Here is a 21,009-nt window from a genome sequence, read left to right as displayed (position 1 = left end):
GCCACTAGATAGCGGGAGACCCAGCCGGAGTACCCTTTCAAGTTTAGATGCTGTGACGTGCCTGCTGGCGGGCATGCGCCTCGTTAAGCGGTGCCGAACCTGTGAAGGGATAGGCAGGAACTTGAGGAAACAGCATTATATCAGAAATCACCCACGTCGGATTGCTCGGTCGAGCGCGCCGCACATGCTTTGAGATCGTGGTCCGTGTCTAGGACACCCCATTTTTGTCGCAGACCGCCTTTTCCGTGGCCCAACGATCAGCATTCCGAGCCCAGTGACTTGCATATTCAGACCCCGAGCATGATGCGAACATGATACGAGCACACCGATGAAGATATGGACGATGCGCGCGCAGTCATCTGAAGGACGGGATTGTCGGTACTGAACATGGCAGTCCGGGTGAAGTTCATATGGCAATTGCCGAAGAAGTTTGTGTCCGCTTAAGGTAGGCGCTGTCGTTGTGTTTCCGGGTCCGCTCAGTGTCGTCCGCTACTCCCCATCTTCCCTGTAGCATACTCGGACTCTTGTGCTCTGCACTATTCTCCGATGATTGTTCTGTTTCGTATGTGTTAACAGGAGGGTATCTGCTCCGCTCGACGACTCCGCCGAGGACCACTCTCCGGACTACACACGTAAAACGGGCTTCCAGTCGAGTCTGGCAACGGCGCGGTGATGTATTGCATGCTTCGGTGGGAGAGGAGACGGTATGTTGTAGGTGAGTCTCGTCTACGCATTCTCCTAGTTACTGAATGGACCCTTGCGGTTTCCCAGGCACCTCGGCCAGACACGTCAAGAGAACGATGGACCCATCCCTGAACGCGATGTCTTCGAGGAGTTCCCCTAGCCCTCCGCCTGAACCACCTCGTTCCATGCTCTTCTAGGCTCTCTCTTGCGTGCTGTTGTATGTGGGTAGGCATGCAGGTGTTGCCACGGTATCGATCAGAGTGGAGTTCGCTGAGGTTGCCTCTCCACGCCGGCGCCGTTGTGGGAAGGTACGCCAGCAGTGCTCAATTTGTGGTGAACTCGGCCGTCTCACGGAAGGAAGTCCCTTCGCCCAGGGTGCTTCAGAGGCTTTTTTCTCAAAATTCGTCGGTCGTCCCTATTGGCCTTCTTCGAGCGTGCTCGACTCTGCATGCGGGACTCCTCCAGTGACTATCGGTGAGAGGTCTATCCTGTCTCTGGTTATTACATGTGTTGGCTCCTCGTATCTCGACTCGGCGTCATGACTTACAGGTTGTCGTTATCGCTTGTACACGATGCGGCGTCACTTCTGTAAGGCCAGGACGCCGTGCAGTCTCCGGGCAGTTTTCGGGCAGTGCTCCTGGGAGAACTGCAGATAGTAAATTCTTACCGCATTGTGTCTGGTCTTGACCCTTTGGGCCGGTTCTCTACCGAACGTTGTGACACATACAATACGACCCCCTCTGCTATCCATGTCTTGATTTTTTCGTGTCCAGTAGGCTCAATGAGTCGTGGGGAACCCAACTCAAATGCCGCAACGCTCCGCCGTCGACCGGGACTTCTTGGTTTACCTCGACCCTAGGATGTCAATGTATGATTCAAGATCCCGTTTGAGAATGTGAAGTCACAGTGCGACCGTCGCGCATGTGAATAATCTTATGAACTCGGTCTGTCGTTGGCGTTCGAGCAGCGGCCATCTCGCCTGTTTGTGGGCGGCAGGCTTGCCCTTGGCAACATCGGACTATATCGATTTCATGTGTGTCCGTGAAGCGGTACGCAGACTGTGTTCGTGTGCAACAAGCCCTTCCCATTGGAGCGTGGGTGTTTGCCAGGTAGCACAACCGTGAGCGACTGCATGTTCCAAGGCGACTATACACACGCAGCTCACAGCACGAAGAATCAGCTTGACGGGATCCAAGCAGCTTAGCGTGATCGGAGGTTATGTCCGGGATAGCAAGCTGAAAGGATGGAGTACAGATGTTACAAGGAGACCGTCCTCCCGCTACGCTTGAGCGATAACTACAGCACGATTGCCTCCAAGTCGTCAGGGTTCTCATGGATCCGGACAACGTGCAAGTATGCTGCAGGACGTGAGCGGCTTACGCATTGTATTGATGGGTGGGTCTCGTACTTTATCAGGCTACGTTGCGAGTAGCCGCTACGGTATCTCACGCACAGTAAGACACGAATCCGACACTCAGCTGTCCGGGCAGTCTGTTAAACTAGAAGCGAAGGTCAGACATGATGACCGGACCGACACGTAATGGGGGAACGTACCATCTCCGTATATCCGAAAGGATCTGTGACAAGCTCCGTTAACCCTCCGTTGGCTTCGTGGTCTTCACGGAGGCTGCTGTGTATGGCGTACGGGATCGAGGAATACCCCTCATGCTCGGACGAGCGGAAGATCTTCTTCCACCCGGAACTCAAGCATCCCTTCAGGTGGGGCATGTCGACTGCACTGTGTGGGCTGCGAGCGTACTTCATCGCCCACGGGTTGAGGTCGAACGTGACGACAGCGGCGCTTCGGGGGAACTTGGACCAATTGGACATGAGGAGGGAGAAACGCGACCCGAACGAATGATACTGGTAGCTGTTCCACGACTGCCCTGCTGCGGGGACGGACAGAGACAGTCGGAGTGTGTCCCGTTCCCAGTCTTTCCAGTCCACGCGGTGTTGTAGGTGGTCCAAGCACTGCATTGGAGGCTTATGGTGAAGTAGCAATTTAAATGTAGCGTAGGGTATGAGGAGGGCTGCTCGTTTGGCCGTCTGCGCTTCTATGCAAGCGACTACGATCATCCTCAGGTCCGGGTCTGGCCAGAAAGGAGCGTTCGGAGAAGGATGAGGAATGCTAGACTCCTGAAGACGACGGGTAGTCTGTGAAAGAAGAGGATCAGGCAACTTGAGCCTCAGGATGTCCACCGTAGGATCAGACGAAGGATCGAATCGGAAGACGCGGAGATCCAGCCATCCATTGGACGTGACCACAATGTGGTCCACATCCAGAAGCGTAAAAGAAACCTCCTGGCCAAATTGATGTCGCTACCGTGCAAGTCATTATGGAAGAAATGCATCATCCGGAGAGTCAGGGACATACCCAGATCATACGGCCTGCTTGCCAGTCCCATATCTCGATTTGCGAACCGATACCGGTGTCATCCGAGTACTGCATCCACGCGACAATCTGACGATGTATCTGGATTTCGGACACACTGGAAAAGACCAGGAGAGAAGGGGCCGTGTGCACGATTGGGAGGACAGCGTCGGGATGTGGTGTCCAAGGGTCATGGAGTGATCGAATATGCACGGCGACGTCCCTATCGTGTGCAAGTTAGTATGCATGGCGGAACCGGATGGTATGTCTTACCACTCGGATTCCGATGGCCTCTCCTTTTGGAAGACGAGCAATAGATTTTGCGCTGGGTCGACCGCGACAGCTCGATTGCTTTCTCCAGGGAAGGTATCGAGAGCGACACTCCAATGGCGCATGATACGCCTTCCAGGGACCTCAGGCGGAGCATATACCTCAGCCACACCCTCCAGTCGCTTCGTGACGATGTACGAGATGCAGCTTGAGAACGACAAGGACATCGTCAAGCCGTCATTCCCCGCGTTGATCGGGAACTTGTAACGGGCGTTGGTGCTGACGAACGTCCCCCTGCCAGAGGCGGCCACATATTCTAGCAGCATTTGCAGCTTCCCTGGATAGTCCGTCGGTCCATCTACCATGCCATTGGCTGCGAGCAGTGTTTTGTAGCGTAGCAGCGAGCCGTTCGTCCGGACCACGGTTCCTAGGAGGCGACAGACCTAGTCCCCAGTGAGCCGACTCTAATGCTGCAACGACGGGGTCACTCACCGACATGCAAGATATGAGATCTCGAAGGCTGCAGTGCGAGAGTATGCATACCAGGACATCCTCCGGGAGGCCGCAGAAGGTTGTCGAGGTGCTCCGAGTCCACGCTAGGTTAAGGACGCTACGACCCAGGTCCCGTCCTGCGCGAAGTCTTTCACTGGCTTCAACTATCCACTGCCTCAAACGCATCGCTTTAGACTGTTCAGTGGAGGGAGTTCAAAGTTGCGTAAAATGCCAGTGGTGGACGGCTCGTCATGTAGTTGGGAAGAGCACCGCCTGAATGTCATGACCATGATAATTCACACGATGCGCAGAACAACCGTCATATGATACCCATAAACATGGTTCCAAGATACTTGAAGGTTGGTGTCAGGTCGCCTTGCGTCTTCGCCGTTTCTTTTGATGAATATAGAGGTCGGGAGTAGAGCAAACGTAGCGTGGGAATCCAACGCCCTGCGCAAGGCGCTTCAAGTTCAACGCCCGTTCGACGATGACAACGTTGACAAGCAGACATCCACGGCACTTCGGAAGATCACACTCACCTCTTATATTCACTGTGTCGAAATCAATCCTTTCTGCGTATTATTCGTAGCAAGGCAACAGTTGGGAAGGGTGAGCTCGAGAGCGTTCTCAAAATCCTCGCATAACGACGTGTATTTTATAGTCCTCCGGTCCGGGTTCCTCCCATGCTGGTCTCCAACGGTGACACGAATGCTTGGTAAGCCGCGCTTGCAATCAAATGGACGCAGTATAACTTGCTGGAGTCAGTGTACGTTGGTTCCTCTCGAGGGACTTAGACTCCTCAACTCAACACTGTTACTCATAGTATGGCCGACGTCCCCAAGTTCAAGTTGAACACCGGTGCAGAGATGCCCGCCATCGGTAGATGCGGAGACAAAGACAGTCCAGCTCTTTCTAATTGTAGTGTCCTTGCAGGGCTCGGTGCATGAGCTGGTACAACACAGGAACGACGGAGGGAGGCCTGGCGTTTTATACTGTCGGGTCTTAAGGTGATTCCCTGCCAAAGCGCCATGGTATGGTAGCTCACCATCGTTGTTTGCATACAGTCAGGCTACCGATTGATTGATACCGCTTGGAACTATGGTGAGCCTGAGTGAGGATGATGCCACACGGAGCGGATCGTCTCACTCTGGTACAGGTACGGAGAAGGGCACCGCAGAGGCCATCAGGAAGTCGGGCATCCCCCGTTCAGACGTTTGGATAACTACCAAGCTGCAGTAAGCGTCAGCCCCAGCCCACTAGTAGCGTTTCGAGTGTTCGACCTCAGTACCTTTCCTTCAGTCACCAACACCATGGTCCATACGTCGAGGAGTTCTTCGAGGAGAGTCTGAAAAACCTAGAAACTGACTACGTTGATCTGGTGAGTACTCTACATATCGTCAGGTGGCTCCTCGCGTGCTGACGGTCTTGTATGTAGTACCTGCTGCACTGGCTTCAACACTCCAAGTATGTCGGTACGTTGTGCCCTTACTCCGTGGACGTGTGATGCAGATGCTCACGAAATCGCAGAGGGCGTCCGTGAACCCTTGGACGATCATGGTGACCTCATCTGATACGACACTCCGATCTTCAACGAGACGTGGGCGCGCATGGAGAAGCTCTACGACAGCGGCCGGGCCAAGGCCATCGGAGTCAGCAACTTCTCTGTCAAGAAGTATGTATCGGTCGACCTTGGTTCATTCATGACTGACGTTGATGCTAGCCTGGAGAAGTTGCTAGAGACGGCAAAGGTGGTACCTGCTGTGAATCAGGTTGAGTGAGTGGCCCTTCTCGGGCGTGTCCGTGAGAAGACTTGGTACTTAACGTTTTCGTGCGTGGCGCAGAATGCACCCGTATCTCGCGCAGCAGGAGCTCAAGGACTTCTGCGACGACAAAGGTATTGTTCTCACTGCCTACACGCCTACAGGTAGGTCGCCACCATAGTTCAGCCCGTCAGCGTCCCTGATGACAACTTCTCTACAAGGGTACGACACCGTTCGCAGCGACGCCGTGATCAACGAGATAGCAGAGAAATACAAGGTTTCTCCTGCCCAGATAATTCTCAGCTGGCATGTAGCGCGCGGCGTCTCGGTCGTCCCGAGGAGCTCCAAGGAGCAGCGCCAGAAGGACAACTTCAACGTGAGTATGTCCATTCCTGCCACGATGCGGCGATGCGAGGCTCGTAACTCACTCCGGCTATTGCTGCAGCTCCCGAAGCTGGATCCGGAGGATATCAAGCGCATCGACGCGCTGGACCGCAACCAGCGTATATGCAATGCTGCCAATGAGCGCGGGAAAGTGTGGGGATGGACGTACGAGCAGCTAGGGTGGTGAACGCTCTTCAAGTGACGGCCAAGCACCGTGTACGAGTACTTCAGGTGAAGCAGTCATTGTTATATTTCTATTGGGTGATCGCGATGGTCAGACCTCCGCAAGGAACAAACAGTTGCTTGGTGCACTAGCAAGAGGTAGGTTACCACACTTATGGGCTCCATCGTAACTGACTGCTCTCATAAGCTTATAGAGGTGAAGTAGAGTAATCGTCTCGGTTTATTATTCCCCTCACTGCCACGACCGAGCGGGTTGCAAGAGCGAGATGAGAGTTGCGCCCAAGGCTCTTTGGCGGTCAAAATGAGTGAGTAACTACTAGCCATGCAAGGATCATGCTGATTGGCTGCTTTACTTTGTTCAACAGTCACCCACCGGCGAACTTTACAGCCTCAGCTGTATATCGCCTGAACGAAGGTCGTATACTCGTCTTCATGCATGAGTAAAACGGCGAGCGTCAGTACAGGCCAGGGGTGACGCGTTCATGACCTGAACGCACGAGTTAGTAAGGTACCGGAAGATCGAAGATTAGGCTAACTCAGCTACGCCTCGAACACACGGCTTACGATCCTTATCTCTGCCTAGAACGACCATTGAAATTATCAGCGTTTATACGGTGAAGATGATCAGAAAGTTGGAGTCGAAGCGCCTTGCTCAACACCATGCTCCACACGAGCCCCCTCATGACAGAAGAATGGGGGCAGGCGCATCCTCGGAACGATACATGAATCGAGTACCCTGGACTGTCCAGGAGAGAGTCTGACGCAGATGACCCAAAGTTAAGGTCGGTTTTCCTCCCTCGACTGAGTTCTGTCAGCCGACAATCCTAAAGCGATTCTCTGACGTGCTTGGTCAAAAAGAAGCACCTTGATTACCAAGCAGTTCATCGATGCGTATATATAGGCGTTGCGATGATCCTCTCTGGAGTGCACAAACTCCCACCGCTCAAAATCCAGGCCTCAGGTCGTCGTTATACTTACTCCCTGACGTACGACATGTCGGGCAAGACGCCCATATTTCTTACCGGTGCAACAGGCACGTCTCTCTCAATTCCAAGCTGCACTACATGCTAACGGGTGCTCATGCAGGCTACATCGGCGGCTCGGTGCTCATCCGTCTCCTCGAGCACCCTAGCGCCGAGACTTTTGACATCACTGTGCTCGTCCGCAGCGCAGAGAAAGCGAAGATCTTGGAGACGCAGTTTGGTGTCAAGGCCGTTGTCGGAACTCACCAGGACCTCGATAAAATTGAAAGCCTTGTGGAGAATGCCCACGTCGTGTTCCATCTGGTAAGTAGGTTCGATCGTAACCTATGACGTACGCTGAGATAGTCCTCCTGCAGCCGGACCCAGATGATGTCGCTCTCATCAACGCAATCCTGAGAGGCATGCGAAAACGGCACGCACAGCTCGGGGATCTGCCCATCCTCATCCATACTGTACTTGCCAAGATCACTCTCTAGCAGGTCAAGCAGCACTGATTGAACATGCTCTTCGCAGTCAGGAACCGGCACCCTGGCAGATGACGCACGGGGCCTGTATATCAGTGACACTATCTACGACGACCTGAACGTCGAGCAAATCAAGTCCATACGCCCCAACGCGCAGCACCGGGCCGTCGATGTGCTCATCGCCGAGGCGGACGCCGAAGGCTACGTGCGCACATACATCGTCCTGCCGGCCCTTATATATGGCATTGCCACACACGCCCTCGTCAGAGCGGGCGTGTCGAACGCGCACTCCATCCAGATACCTGCGCTCATCCGGGCTGCCCTTGACCGCAAGCAGGCAGGGATGGTCGGCCAGGGGAAAGCTCTTTGGCCGGACGTGCACATCGACGACAGTACGTATCTAAAATACTGTTTAAGACCTTTTGAGTCCGGGTCGGATCGCTGATATAAACGTACTTCTATGCAGTTGCGGATCTGTACATCACAGTTTTCGACATCGCCGTCCGCGACCCCAACGCAGCGGGACATGGCTGGAACGGCTTTTACTTCGGGGAGAGCGGGGGTCACACCTGGTACCAAATAAGCAAAGCTATCGGGCACGTCCTCGTAGGCCGCGGGATCTCAAACGACCCCGAGCCGACGCCGTTCACGACAGAGGAGCTGGTCAAGTATTTCGGGAAAGAAAAAGACGCATTTGGGACGTGGGGATCGAACTCGCGCGCGCGTGGAAGGAGGGCGCGTGCGATTGGGTGGAAGCCTAAGCATACTACTGCGGAGGATATGTTAACTAACGTCCCGCCGGAGGTCGAAGCATGGTTGAAGCATCAAAAATAGGTACCTCAGGGACGGACGAAGTGTTGGTCATGTCTTGCGCTACGCTTATGGAAGAAGTCGAGGAGAGGGCGGACTTCCCCAGTTCCCGACGGAAGTAAGCTCGTCGATGATCGCGACTGCGAAGTTGGCGTCGCGGGCTTCGATAGGTCGATGGGGGACGGCCGCGTCGCCTGAATGTCAAATTTGTGCGTCCACGCGAGGTCCTGTGCGACCGAGGAAGACCATGGTGAGCCATAATTCATGCGCTGCTTGCAGTATGTACTGACCTCAGGTGCTCCAAGCGCTGTTGAATGCCAAGGAAGGAACAAACCTCGAACATAATCGCCATCTCCCCAACACTCTGCTTTCATATCTTCATTGAAGACATCTGTGCATTTGAATTAGTGTCGGCTTGTCTACCCAGATAACGGCTAAGCTGCAGGAAAACTGGAGTCAGTCCGGATGATCTCGACTTTGAGGATGTTCAGTGCGTCCCTCTGACTAAGTGATGCTGTCAGCGGCTAGTTGTCCCCAAGGTGCTTGGTAAGTCGGAGGTCTTTCACTGACCAAGCATCTTATGAGTATACTTATAGGCGCATGCTCTTCGTCCTCCAGCGCGACTGCTCCATCCAGAGTTAGCTAGGTCGTTCAAGTTGAAATGTCGACGGCCAAGACGCCCATCTTCCTCACTGGTGCTACAGGCCGGTTCATGTCCTCCCATTCTTCCCCCTATACTCCGAGTATTAACATATGCTTGTGCAGGTTACATCGGCGGCTCGGTTCTTGTCCGCCTCCTGGAGCACCCTAGCGTTGAGACTTTCGACATCACTGTGCTCGTCCGTAGCGCAGAAAAAGCCAAGATATTGGAGTCGCAGTTCGGTGTCAAGGCAGTTGTGGGAACTCACCAAGACCTCGACAAGATTGAAAGCCTTGTAGAGAATGCCCACGTCGTATTTCACCTGGTATGTAAGCGTGACCTTAACCCCTTATCATTTGCGTTGACCCATCTGCCTTGTAGCCGGATCCGGACGATGTGGCTCTCATCAACGCCATCCTGAGAGGCATGCGAAAACGGCACGCACAGTTCGGGGATCTGCCCATCCTCATACACACTGTGCGTGTCATCCTAGTTATTCTCGGCACCCAGTTCTGATCGTTCTCTCTACTAGTCGGGAACGGGCGTCCTAGCGGACGACGCACGCGGCATGTACGTCACCGACACCATCTACGACGACCTGAACGTCGAGCAAATGAAGTCGATAAACCCCAACGCATACCACCGACCCGTTGACGTGCTCATTGCGGAAGCCGACGCCCAAGGCTACGTGCGCACACACATCGTCCTGCCGTCGCTTATATATGGCATGGCCACGCACGCACTCGTCCGCGCGGGCGTGTCGAATGACATCTCCATCCAGATACCTTGGCTGACGCGGGCTGCCCTTGACCGCAAGAAAGCCGGGATGGTTGGTCAGGGCAAGTCTGTGTGGCCGAACGTGCACATCGACGATGGTGAGTCTCCTTCGCTGTAATCACTGTTGCCTCTTCAAGCCTCGCTGACGCACCGTCCTTCAACGCAGTTGCAGACCTGTACATCACCGTCTTCGATGTAGCAGTCCGGGACCCGGACGTTGCCGGACATGGCTGGAACGGCTTCTACCTCGGGGAGAGCGGGGAGCACACCTGGTACCAAGTCAGTAAGACCATCGGGCAAGTTCTCGTCGACCACGGGATTTCCGGAGACCCCGAGCCGACGCCGTTCACCCCCGAGGAGCTGGTCAAGTACTTCACAAGCGAGGAGCTTGCCTATAGCGCGTGGGGTTCGAATTCGCGTGCGTGCGGGAGGAGGGGGCGGGCTCTTGGATGGAAGCCCAGGCATACCGCGGAAGATATGCTGGCAAGCATCCCGTTAGAGGTCGAGGCATTAATGCAGCGGCAGAAGTAGGTTCTGAGGAGAGGAGTAATTCCGGGTCTTCTGGGATGGACGGCTACGGACTTGTAACCGTTTTACCGCCCACTCCTTGTTGTTGCCCACTGTCATACATATATCGAGGATGTGTCACAGTTCACTCATGGATTAATCAGAAAACGTAACGTCCTATCGCAGCAACTTAGATCCTGTTGCCTTGTCTGTATGACGAAACAACTACGAGCACCAACACCATTCCCCCCGAGCACTTGCCCTGGAGAGGCCACGTATAACCGAGAAGGGTATAAAGAATCTATCCTACAATTACATTGTACAGTTACAGATAGCATGCTATGAGCAGTCCGACGCTATGACAAGACAAGTTCATCTAACTCAGCACCTTCCGGATGCCCTCCTTCTGCGCAGGCGTGAGGCGGTCGGGGAACATGACGTCCCACTTGACAATCATGTCACCCTTTTGCTTGACCGTGCCCGCTTTCCGAACGGGCATACCCTCGCCGGAGATCGTCGTCGTCGCCCCGGGCTTGACGATACCCGCAGGAGGCGGAACCTGGAGTTTACGGCCGTCGAGGTGTTCGACGACCTGCTTCGAGCCGGAGCCGGTGAGCGCATCGACGAGCGGGATTTTGACGGTGGTGATAAGGTCGTTGCCGTCGCGCACAAAGCGCTCGTGTGGCTTCTCCTCAACGACGAAGACAAGGTCTTGCGCCTCGCCGTTTGGCTGCTCATTGCCCGCGCGAGGGAAGCGGATCTTGGTGCCGCTCTTCCAGCCTGGATGGACCTGGATCTCGAGCACCTTGTCCTCCGTCCCGCCGTTCAGTAACCGCCGGCCGACCTTGAGGTGCTTCGTCGTGCCCGAGTATAGGTCCTCCAGCGATACCCTGAGCGGCTTCGTGATCTCCGTCGGTTGAGACGGGGCTGGGGATGCGGAGCGACCGCTAGATGGACGCGAGCGCGGCATGCCGCCGGGCATGCTACCACTGCTGAAGTACGTCCCAGACATGTCGTCGTCATCATCGTAGCCGCCGTGACCGCCGAACATACTGGACATCCTGCTGCGACCGCCGCCGCCGCCAAACCCGCCCATACCTCCGAGTCCTCCCATTCCGAAGATCTGCCTGTTGAAGACGTCAGAATATATGTATTCGTGGAGTTGCAGGCACGAAAGTACTCACTCGAAGATCTTGTTCGGGTCTGTTGGGGAGAAGCCTCCGCGGCCGCCACCACTGCTGAAGGAGCCTCCTGGACCGCTGGTGAAGGTGAAGGTCTGGGCTCCAGGGAAGCCGCCGAAGTTCGAGAAGCCTCCTGGGCCGCCAGCACCCTGTGGGGGAACACCGCCGCCCTTGAGACCCTCTTCTCCGAATTGGTCGTATATTGTCCTCTTCTGCTTGTCACTGAGGACTTCAAATGCTTCAGAGATCTATGCATCGTGTTGTCAGCCATCGGTCAGACCAGAATGCGGGCGGAAGGATGAAGGGGAGAGGGAAGGAAGGTTGAAGTTAAGCCGAAAGCGGTACCTCCCCAATACGTGTGTGGATCGATGCATGGGTGCGAGGACGGATGGGTGCGACTCGTCAAGGTGATAGAGGCGTCGTCCCTCCCCATGCGCACTTCCTCTCTCTTTCACTCAAAGGTTTGGAAACTCACCTCTTTAAACTTCTTCGCGGCATCCTCTGAACCAGCATTACGATCTGGATGCCATTTCAAGGCCTGCAGAGCAAACACAAGTCAGTAATAGACCTCCTAGATCCCGTACGCATACACTCACCATCTTCTTGTACGCCTTCTTGATCTCCTCGTCGCTGGCGTCGCGTGAGACACCGAGAAGCTTGTAGTAGTCCGTACCCATGGTGATGTGTGGGATAGGCAAAGAAACAGCAAGAAATTAACACTTAGAATGCGAAGGTGAACGTTGAGAAAGACCCGCGTCGGGAAGACCCCCCGCCGTTTTATTGCGGGGTGCCATTCTGGAATCGACTGAGTCGCCGGCGTCGTCGCGCGGCCTTGCCAGAACGTCCTAGAACGAGAGCCGGACTGCAGCCACAGTGACGTCGTACCCATCACTCCGCTTAGAACTCCGACATCTCCGCACCGGAAATAACCGCAAGGCCTACCGACGCACGTGCGTGGTGTTGTGGCGCCGCATTCCGCGGCCCGGGCTTGGACTTGGACTTGGGCCAAGGCCTCACCGTCAACTCACCGTTGCCTGCAGCCCTCTCCCCTCCTTCCTCGACGACCGACACGACGAGGACCATGGCGGACACGACTATAAACACAATACCCGAACGGGAGGCCACCGACAGTAGCGATGAGGGCCGACATGACTCGCTCATCCGCAGGATATTCTCGCCATTCTCTCCCTCTGCTCTCGCTTCCCTCCCTACGAAGACCTTTCAGCGTCGGCCCCGCTATACTCGCGCTGACAACGTCCCAGAGGCACAACAGGATGAGCATGGACAGATGCCAACTGTCCGAGACTACCATGCTATCAACCATGTCCCGCCTCAAGTCCGCATACCAAAGAAGGTCGCGACTCCGATCAAGGTGGAAGGCAAGGTCTGGTTCGCGAATGAGAGGAGTGCGTATGATATTTTTCAGTTGTTCTTGTAGCGTGAGTCCTCTGCAAGAGCATTCAGAGGAGTTTGTCGTGGGGAAGGTCCTCGGGCCGTCCGCACTTCCATAGTCTTACCCTGTCATTGATTCCACTCCTACTGGGCCCTACCGCGCTCCCGCCATTGTCGTCACGCGATGCAAGTTAGTGTCGAAATATTGGCGGCAGCGTCAGAATGAGCTGTGCATGCGGCTCAACGGAACGGCGCGCGGCTGGGGACTGTTCTTATCACTTTGCCCTTCATCCGAGGGGTCCAGTCTCGTAGCTACTCAGCGGCGAGACTTGGGCTCGTTTGAGTGCAGACGTCCAGATGCCCTGTCATCCACCCCTTCTTGTGCCAGAGGCCTGTCTTCTTCATGGGGATGGATGACTTCCACAGTATACAGGATGATGGTTAACGACACTTGTTCTTCCCATATAGCATGGATATCGTACCTCCAGACATCTGTCTTGACCGGGACCCTCGCACTTGCACTGTTCAACGCTTCGAAGGATCAGGTTGCCCGGAACTTTGCGTATGCGTACGCGGCCTTCAGTGTCGCAGTATTGGTACGTTTGAAACCCTCGAAAACGCACATATCATTAACAGGCAACCATAGATCTATGGCTATGCTCTCTATCAACATCGTATTACCATGATACGACGCCGAGATCCTGGTCACTTTGGTGCGACATCCACGCGTCATGCACTCCCAAATTGCGCATCTGACATGTCCTGTTCCTTTTCAGATCAAGTTCTGGGTCCGGTCCTGATCAGCGCTTTCCTCTTCTTCGCTGTTCTTGCAAACTTCGTGATACGAAGTGAGTCCTTCAGCTTCCTGTCTATTTGTAGATGCTCATCGGTCGTTCCGATGCTCCAATAGTCCGCGAATTGTGAGTCATGAGGTTCGTCCAACGCGCGCCATATGTTTGATAATTTCTTCCACAGGCAACGGAAGAACATACCGACCGGATTGCCGTTCCTTTGAACATATCCGGCCTCGCGGCGGCGTTCGTACGGTGTGAATGCTGCTCCGGTAGTTCTATATGCTATCATGGACTCCCATTACATCCCGCGTCTCCTTCTGTATTAGTCTGTGTTGCTTTCTACATGCTGTCTCCACCTCTTCGAACACCTGACTGCATGGAGCAATGTTCAGCTCCAGATGAACTCCCCCAAGAAGTCTGCGTGCGAATTGCTCCAACTTCGACGGACCTGACGCGTGGAGTGAACTTTGGACCTTGCAGAGAGCATTGACGCACGCTATAGAAGCTGTTCAGGTAAGTGGTCATAAGCTCATCGTCGCGCGCTTATGCCTATTTACTAGGAGGATTAGTGGGCTAGACTGGACCATCTCATGAGACTCGCCCTTTGGCAGTCGAAACGATACCATTCGACTATCTGGAAGATTGGACCTTGTCTTCTTCAAGCGCAGACCGCGACTTTCCGACTCCTGCAAGCTGAGACGACATGCGCCAGGCCTTCAACCTCCACGTCGCGGTAACCTTCTCCGTCACCATTACCGCTGCACGGAAACTCTCGCGTCGTAAAACGTACAGTCATCGACGCATCATCTCTCGGGGCACGGCGTCGCAGCAGCCTTCTCGGCTTCCGTGCGCAGTTCAGGGTCCCAGTGAAGCAGAAAGGACATGCGATCCTAAAGGCCTTCTCAACGAGGCGTCTTGCGCTTCCCTGGCCTGATAGTCGTTCCGACCGACGTTCTGATTCTGCATGTTGCGTCATCCAGCTGCCGCAGGTGGGTCCCTCTGCCATGGTAGCCATCTAGCAATGGCCTAGCGCATGTCGGATTCAAGTTCGGGCGAGAAGCGCAACTCAAAGACAAAGGCAGGAACAAATACATCGGTCCGGGGTGATGCCTCGGCACGACGTCTTCTGTGCGGCCATACCATGACGAGGTATGCTGTCTGCGGTCAAACTCCGAGCTCGTATACGCCTTGGTCAGCCTCGGGCAGAGTTTCGTTCCCCTTGGAGCCTATCACTGGGCCCGGTGTATGGCGTTGGCGCTGATATTGGTATTGTTCTGCAGACGTTCTGTTACTCCGACCCCGACTGATCATCCGCTGTATCTGCCCACAGAACACAATGTATCTAAACTTTCAGCGAAGACTCGATGATCGGTGGAGACGCTGCGCGGTTCCTGTAGGGCTCTATGCGGGCGTGCGGTGGCCTCGTGGTTACTGGGCGGTTTCGTAGCCGCCCGAGACCTTTGGACTCCGCCCCAAGAGAAGATGCGACTGGTAGGGGTATGTGCCTGTCGCAGATAGTCATGTTCCTCTACCTAACAGGATGTTCTGTTCCCGATCTTCAGAGTTAACTTGGGCGAACCGCAGCGGAAGCTATGTATATTCAGTTCATTCCAAACTTTCTAGGGCGGCCATGGTCCTCCGTGGAAAAACCCCTTGACATCCTTCGACATGGACAGGTCCACGCGCCAGCCGGGTGGTCGCAGGCGAGGTACGTCTGTTTCTAGCATATCGTTGTCAGATCACGTCCGGTGTGTGGTGTGGCTATTCCCGTCATGCGCACTAAACCTTTCGTGGAGCGGCGAATTAGGATCCGTATTCATGTGGTCGCACACTTTCAAATGCATGCGGCTTCCTCCAGCAACGTCCCTGCTTGCAGCACGTCCGCTGTCCGCCGATCAACAACTGTCAACGATGTGCTTTCCAGCACGAATTCCGATACATGTCACCGCGACTTGTATGAACCGGCGAAACGAGCACACCGAGTCGAGCGGGTGGCTAAACTGTCGCCCGTCGAATGAAGAAAATGAGCTACCCTGTCGGGAGAGGGATTATCTTCCCATTCTTCTTCACGGCCAATCTTCCCGTAGAGGATCGATCCGGCGACTGCTCAGCGGACAAGCTCATGGTGACTTCGAACTTCGGCATGACCGGCCAGTCTGACTGGATGCACCGTGGCACTCGGGATGAGGGCAGCAGTATCCAAGCAGCGGACACGAAGAGAAGTCCATTCTCCGTCTCTGCATTGTGAGTGATACGCCCATCTCCCCAATCTCCCCAACTTCCGATCGTGCTCGGAACTTCTCAAATGTTAAGCTAGAGTATGAACAGTCAGACAAGGCCGACCAGCCACTACCAGGTCTGCGGACCTTGCTGTGGTCTAGATGGTAACAGACCAACGCGACGGGTTCAGATCAATCAAACTCAGTGCATTCCTCTTGCAACGCCGCTCTCGATGTTGATGCTGGTAGGTTACACGTTGCAGTCTACTCAGTGGTTCTATAATAGTTCACAACATGATGAAAGCGGGGTGGGGGTTGCTCTTCCCCGAGTCGGTTGGACAGTGCGCCATGAAACGCACTCTCGGCTTGATCACTCGCCCAAACGCCCAACATAGGAATAGGACTATCCCGCGATATCATGTCCGGTGGGGTGGCAATTACGCTGGATAACCGCTAGTCACTTACGACTTTCTTTTGTCCAGACGATTCGGGGCACACGGACCACGACCGATCGAGGCATAGCTGAACGCGTTGCTGCGATCACCTCACCACACATCGGGAACCGTCCCATCCTGCAGGCACCCTACTTACCGCCGGTGACGAGCGAATCGCTCGACAGCTTATGTCGGTCGGCATGCCTTCCATTTCGGGACCAGGCCGCACGTCAGTTCAGTACATACCCCTGGGTAGTAACCCGTCCAGGGCGGATGACGCCAAGGCGCGTCTGCAGGACGCGCCAACGTCGGGAGGTAGGGAGTCCCCGACTTCGTGCATCCGTCCGTACCAGCCGTGTCCTTCCTCCCGAGCTCCGAAACCCGAAAGTCCAGGAACCAAGCTGCAGCTCTCGGCTACAGCGGGAGCTGAGGATGCACCTCGCTTCCCCTCCACGTTCGCCCAGCGCGATCTGCAGCTCCTCGGCTTGCGACGTTGCTGCAGGAAGTCTGCACCCTTGGATCTAACACGCTACCCCCCGTTGATTGACCCGACGATGGGCCGCAGTGGTCAAACACATGGCCGAGTCTTTTTGATGGTGCCAAGGGCAAGGTGAGGGATCATCGCTGCCGTTGCGACTCGCTTATATCTTGTCGAGATTGCGCACCATCGACAGCATCGCTCTGCCCGAGATATGCCCGCCTACCATGTGCCATGGACGACGGACGGCCCCGGGCCTCCGACCTTCTAGATCTCTTCCTCTGCCTGCAAGCGACTGCGCTCATGGTGTTCTTCACGGTGATCTCCTTACCTAATAGACGGTGCTCCCCATCGCAACTGAGTACGGCGAGAGCCTCGTGGAGGGTGCTCCCCTATGCGCATGCGCAGTCCCATTTCGATACCACTTCCGGAATTTCGTCGCACATAGCACGGCGTGGTGGTTTCCCGAAAGGCCTCGCGCCGCCGTGATTATCGCGGACATTTACGTGTAGAGAGTTATGAACGTTCCAGATCTCCATTGTGACTTTATGAGACAGACACGTCTGGGGGTCACTATAGACACGGTGTGGGTATCGCTCTGCGAGACAAATGTGTTCACTGGCAGGTCTGGGACATTCCGTTCTTTGCTTCTTCCCGATGATCTCAATGCAATCTCATGGTGGGTACTATTCGGGTCAACTTGGGTCCCAAGCCCGCAGTGACATACAGCGTCCGTAAGCAAAGAGCCTCGCATGGCTTAAGCTCGGCGAGGCTCATGGGTCTTCTGACCGGTCAAGTCGCGCAGCATTGGCGGCCGCCTCAGGCTTTTGCGGGCAGCAGTTTCAAAGTTTGGTGTAGGCCGTATGTGAACGAGATGCTCGGAAGCTGAAATTCTTTGGGAAGGGGAAGGCACGGCCTGCACGCATCGTACTCGTACTGTATGCAACACGGGCGATCGTTCACATGTGCATGAAAGTGTTCAGTACAGATACGGGGACGCGCAGCCCAAGTTGGCTCCCCAGAAAATCCGGCCGTGGGATGATAACTCTGACGACGAGCACTTGTACTCACTTACATAGCAAGGAACGAGTGTAGGGACATATGGGTGGGGGAAGCGTTGCTCTCGTTACGGACATGATACACACGATCCAAAGCCGCGGAACGGTGTCTTCCGTCGCCCAATGCGTATATCCCGCCCGAGTCCTCTACCTTGGCTCTGGGATGCACTCAGGGCAGACAAAATCCTCGGAGTTCGGGCCTGTGCCCCTTCGAGCCTTCAATTTCTGTGGACGTGTGAGCCAGCGGGCCCGCGTAGGCGTCACAAGGACAAGCCTGTGCTATGATGCACGAAACGACTACAGCGCCGCCCAACGCCCAACGCATCTCGTTATGACATGCCGTAACCATCCCAGACGGTCCGGACAGGATGCATGGTCGCGGGAGGGTCGCTTGGCAGGAGCATGGGGTGGCCCACGCGGGCCCCTGGGTTCGCGAAAATGATTGTCGACGGCATTGTCCACCGCAGACAGGAGAGGGTGGAAAGCTCCGGGATCTGGATGGGCTCTACGGCCAAGCATGGACACGGTCGACCGATGGCAGCTCGAGAAGGCAGGAAAGGCAGGAAGTCAAAATCACGCGTGTCGTAATCCGTGACTTCTGATACTCAAGTGCGAAGCACGCCCACCCCAGTGGGCGTGAGCGTGGTTCGCGACGACTGCCTCCGTAAGCATCGTGGCGTGAGATGGGAATATGGGACAATCGCACCTAGACAACACTACGCCACGACGCCAATACGCCATCTGGACGCCCGACTAAGCACTGTGTCAGCGCCGCCGTCCCATCCTTGCGTCCGGATCAGGCTCCTCGTCTCGACGTGGTGCAAGCGATGGAATGTCTGACGTGCACGGTGCATAAGTATGTGAACACCCTTCGCTTCCAGTGGGCGTGCCGGACATTGTTCAGAGCCGCGCGCAGCCCTGGCAATGCATACGGATGTCTCGTGCATCTGTCACCGCGTTGAAGCGGGGAGAGCGGAGAGCCTGCTCCTGATGTGAGCATGCATATGCTCCAAACGTCCGCAGTCTGGGACCCAGGTGACTTGTACGCATACGTATATGAACGCTTCAACATGACGCTCCGCGACAAGCGTGCGGAGCCGTGCGACTCCTTGCGACTCTCCTGGGCTCTTGTTAGATATAGGATGCACCGGATGAAGTACCGTCTTACTGGCGCTTCTAAGTATAACCTCAGTGGAAAGTCACCAAGTCTATCAGACTCCACTGGGAAGGAGGGAGATAGAGAACTAGAGTCGGCTGCGCAATTCCGGGTACGGCTCACCTTGGACAGGCCGGCCAATCTGGCGTCCACATGCATATTTCGCCAGACAAGCACCGTTGTCGTAAGAGCCATCGCCTTCTTGGAAACACCGTCGAGGACCACCATGGTGGGGCGCACCCGTATTTTGAAGGCGTGAGAGATTTTGTGCGGCCGTTCGACGAATCTGCCAGATGGGAGCGCACCGAAAGCCCTAGAACAATGCGAACCATCAGTACCACGACTGTTCAACATATGCAACAGAACCCGAGGCGAGACAAACAGAATACCAGAAGACTTCGGGGGTTATAGCTTATGCCGAGTGTCCTCTTCCCTCTACGCAATGGCGTGCGTTTGGGGTACCAGGGCTGTTTGACAGAATCACTCCGAAGTACCGAAGATGTTCTTGGGCGGCGTACGATTTGCACCAGGACAGAGGAAGCGAGAGAGCGAGCCTAGGGAAATAAGACTTCAAGTGGTAAGGCGACGTGCGAGAACCGTGGTTTCTCCGCTTCGCACAGTGGTCCGAGTAAAGGTGGATCGCGAGTCCTAGTTTGCAGGGTGAGCAGTGATCATGACCTCTGTCGTGTCGCTTGACCTGGACGTGTCAGTCAAGCTCACTGTCATCCGCGAACAGTGGGCTGGCGTCATGGTCCTGCACAAAGCTTCGCTTCTCACGCGATGGCTGCACGGTTCGTGTATCAGCTGCATTACGTGGCGAACGCGTTGAAAAAAAATTGTCGAGTGCTCAGGAACATGCATCAGAACGCTGAACATACGCGGGACACATTGAACGTGTTGCAACCGCTGAGAGGACTGCAACCGGTTCTTCGCGATGCTGCCGAGCGACGGGGATGGGATGCCAAAGATGCGTGCAGCTCGAGCTGTTGGACATCCTCGGAACATGATGGAGGTACGTGACTGCGGTTTACGTTGACTGACGCCCATGAAACCTGCCACGAGTAGGGAACGTGACATTTGTCTTGCAGGCTGATCGCCAGGACATCGCACGACAGGAGCTCTAAATACTTCCAGTAACGTTCAATTACACCCATCAGATAGCAGCAAAGCGATAGCAAGGGCAAGAGTAAAACGAGGCGAGTCTTAGTCTATGGTAATGATACTGTGTGTGATATGCGCTAAAGTACAATGTCTATAGTGATGGGGGTATCATAAATATGCATAGGCGTATAGAGGGGCACGGAGGATATGATGTGTGGGTAAATGAAGAGCGGAGTGGGGTGGGCAGGACAAGGGGGCGGCGTGGACGCATGCGGATCATATCGAGAACTGGCTTGCTGGTGGAACAGGGACGTCCGTGGCAACGATGGCCAGTTTTACGATGCGCCGGCTGTCGACACTGGGGTCTGACGACTCGGACTCGATCCTGTAGGCACATGAACGTGAGTCTCGAAGGTGGTCCACGCAGGCGTGCACGCGGAACTCACTCGACGTTCACAGACTTGTGTCGCTCAAAAAGCGCGAGTTTGGCCGAGCCCGGGAGCGGCTTCTTTACGTTCCTGATAACGTAGTAGCCTCCAAGCATTCCGTTCTGCGGGAGAGGGGAGAGAAGCACAGGTGAGAACCGGCCAAGGTTTGCGGGTCCCACGGATATGAACTCACTCGGTTGGAGCCGTCCCGTGGGACTTCGACTGCATTGAGCCAGTCCACGTTCAGGCAGAATCCAGAGTTTTGGAGCATCGCGAGGACGATCTTTTGCAGTCCGACGCGAGGCAGCGGAGAGCCGTTGAACGTGAACTCGAGCCGCTGAGAGAAGGTGTCGTCGAGCGCTTTGAGGCAGTCTCGCTCAGACTTTGCCTCGAACACATTCTTGATGTGCTCGATCGACCACGAGTAGAAGGTAGAGAGCATT

General features: G+C 55.2%; 8 protein-coding genes across 8 annotated transcripts; 4 read left to right on the top strand and 4 right to left on the bottom strand.

The window, feature by feature from the left end:
• Positions 1–1,896: 1,896 nt before the first annotated feature.
• On the bottom strand, positions 1,897–4,211 carry L226DRAFT_535215 (uncharacterized protein). The gene is made up of 6 exons (XM_067680855.1): positions 3,818–4,211; positions 3,329–3,768; positions 3,059–3,278; positions 2,239–3,003; positions 2,093–2,183; positions 1,897–2,042 (listed from the first exon to the last, which is right to left on the bottom strand). Exons 1-5 carry the CDS (start codon positions 4,001–4,003, stop codon positions 2,130–2,132), a joined length of 1,665 nt encoding a protein of 554 aa, XP_067535577.1. The 5' UTR covers positions 4,004–4,211; the 3' UTR covers positions 1,897–2,042; positions 2,093–2,129.
• A 430-nt stretch (positions 4,212–4,641) lies between these two features.
• On the top strand, positions 4,642–6,148 carry L226DRAFT_545852 (reductase AKOR2; the record flags this gene model as incomplete). Its single annotated transcript, XM_067682375.1, has 10 exons — positions 4,642–4,696; positions 4,766–4,824; positions 4,882–4,918; positions 4,974–5,052; positions 5,117–5,195; positions 5,413–5,489; positions 5,538–5,591; positions 5,659–5,741; positions 5,799–5,953; positions 6,023–6,148. The coding sequence occupies 10 exons, from the start codon at positions 4,642–4,644 to the stop codon at positions 6,146–6,148; spliced, it is 804 nt and encodes a 267-aa protein (XP_067535576.1).
• A 989-nt stretch (positions 6,149–7,137) lies between these two features.
• Positions 7,138–10,349, top strand: L226DRAFT_545851 (NAD-P-binding protein; the record flags this gene model as incomplete). The annotated part of the gene is made up of 5 exons (XM_067682374.1): positions 7,138–7,177; positions 7,231–7,430; positions 7,484–7,579; positions 7,641–7,983; positions 9,985–10,349. 5 exons carry the CDS (start codon positions 7,138–7,140, stop codon positions 10,347–10,349), a joined length of 1,044 nt encoding a protein of 347 aa, XP_067535575.1.
• A 108-nt stretch (positions 10,350–10,457) lies between these two features.
• Positions 10,458–12,312, bottom strand: L226DRAFT_613201 (DnaJ-domain-containing protein). The gene is made up of 4 exons (XM_067686476.1): positions 12,103–12,312; positions 11,982–12,044; positions 11,510–11,754; positions 10,458–11,452 (listed from the first exon to the last, which is right to left on the bottom strand). Exons 1-4 carry the CDS (start codon positions 12,181–12,183, stop codon positions 10,702–10,704), a joined length of 1,140 nt encoding a protein of 379 aa, XP_067535574.1. The 5' UTR covers positions 12,184–12,312; the 3' UTR covers positions 10,458–10,701.
• A 187-nt stretch (positions 12,313–12,499) lies between these two features.
• L226DRAFT_535211 (uncharacterized protein) lies at positions 12,500–14,102 on the top strand. Its single transcript, XM_067680854.1, has 6 exons — positions 12,500–12,912; positions 13,367–13,494; positions 13,545–13,611; positions 13,675–13,746; positions 13,809–13,818; positions 13,874–14,102. Exons 1-6 carry the CDS (start codon positions 12,588–12,590, stop codon positions 13,911–13,913), a joined length of 642 nt encoding a protein of 213 aa, XP_067535573.1. The 5' UTR covers positions 12,500–12,587; the 3' UTR covers positions 13,914–14,102.
• Positions 14,103–16,427: 2,325 nt separating this feature from the next.
• L226DRAFT_70759 (uncharacterized protein) lies at positions 16,428–17,329 on the top strand. Its single transcript, XM_067687179.1, has 2 exons — positions 16,428–16,955; positions 17,020–17,329. Exons 1-2 carry the CDS (start codon positions 16,534–16,536, stop codon positions 17,156–17,158), a joined length of 561 nt encoding a protein of 186 aa, XP_067535572.1. The 5' UTR covers positions 16,428–16,533; the 3' UTR covers positions 17,159–17,329.
• Positions 17,330–18,524: 1,195 nt separating this feature from the next.
• Positions 18,525–19,466, bottom strand: L226DRAFT_70747 (uncharacterized protein). Its single transcript, XM_067687177.1, has 2 exons — positions 19,427–19,466; positions 18,525–19,350 (listed from the first exon to the last, which is right to left on the bottom strand). Exon 2 carries the CDS (start codon positions 19,263–19,265, stop codon positions 18,678–18,680), a length of 588 nt encoding a protein of 195 aa, XP_067535571.1. The 5' UTR covers positions 19,266–19,350; positions 19,427–19,466; the 3' UTR covers positions 18,525–18,677.
• A 948-nt stretch (positions 19,467–20,414) lies between these two features.
• On the bottom strand, positions 20,415–21,008 carry L226DRAFT_463240 (uncharacterized protein; the record flags this gene model as incomplete). Its single annotated transcript, XM_067675776.1, has 3 exons — positions 20,415–20,523; positions 20,585–20,688; positions 20,760–21,008. 3 exons carry the CDS (start codon positions 21,006–21,008, stop codon positions 20,415–20,417), a joined length of 462 nt encoding a protein of 153 aa, XP_067535570.1.
• Between the last annotated feature and the right edge of the window lies 1 nt (position 21,009).

Source organism: Lentinus tigrinus, assembly GCF_003813185.1.
Source record: "Lentinus tigrinus ALCF2SS1-7 unplaced genomic scaffold L226scaffold_12, whole genome shotgun sequence".
Lineage (NCBI taxonomy): Eukaryota > Fungi > Basidiomycota > Agaricomycetes > Polyporales > Polyporaceae > Lentinus > Lentinus tigrinus.
This window is presented reverse-complemented; position numbering and strand designations above follow the sequence as displayed.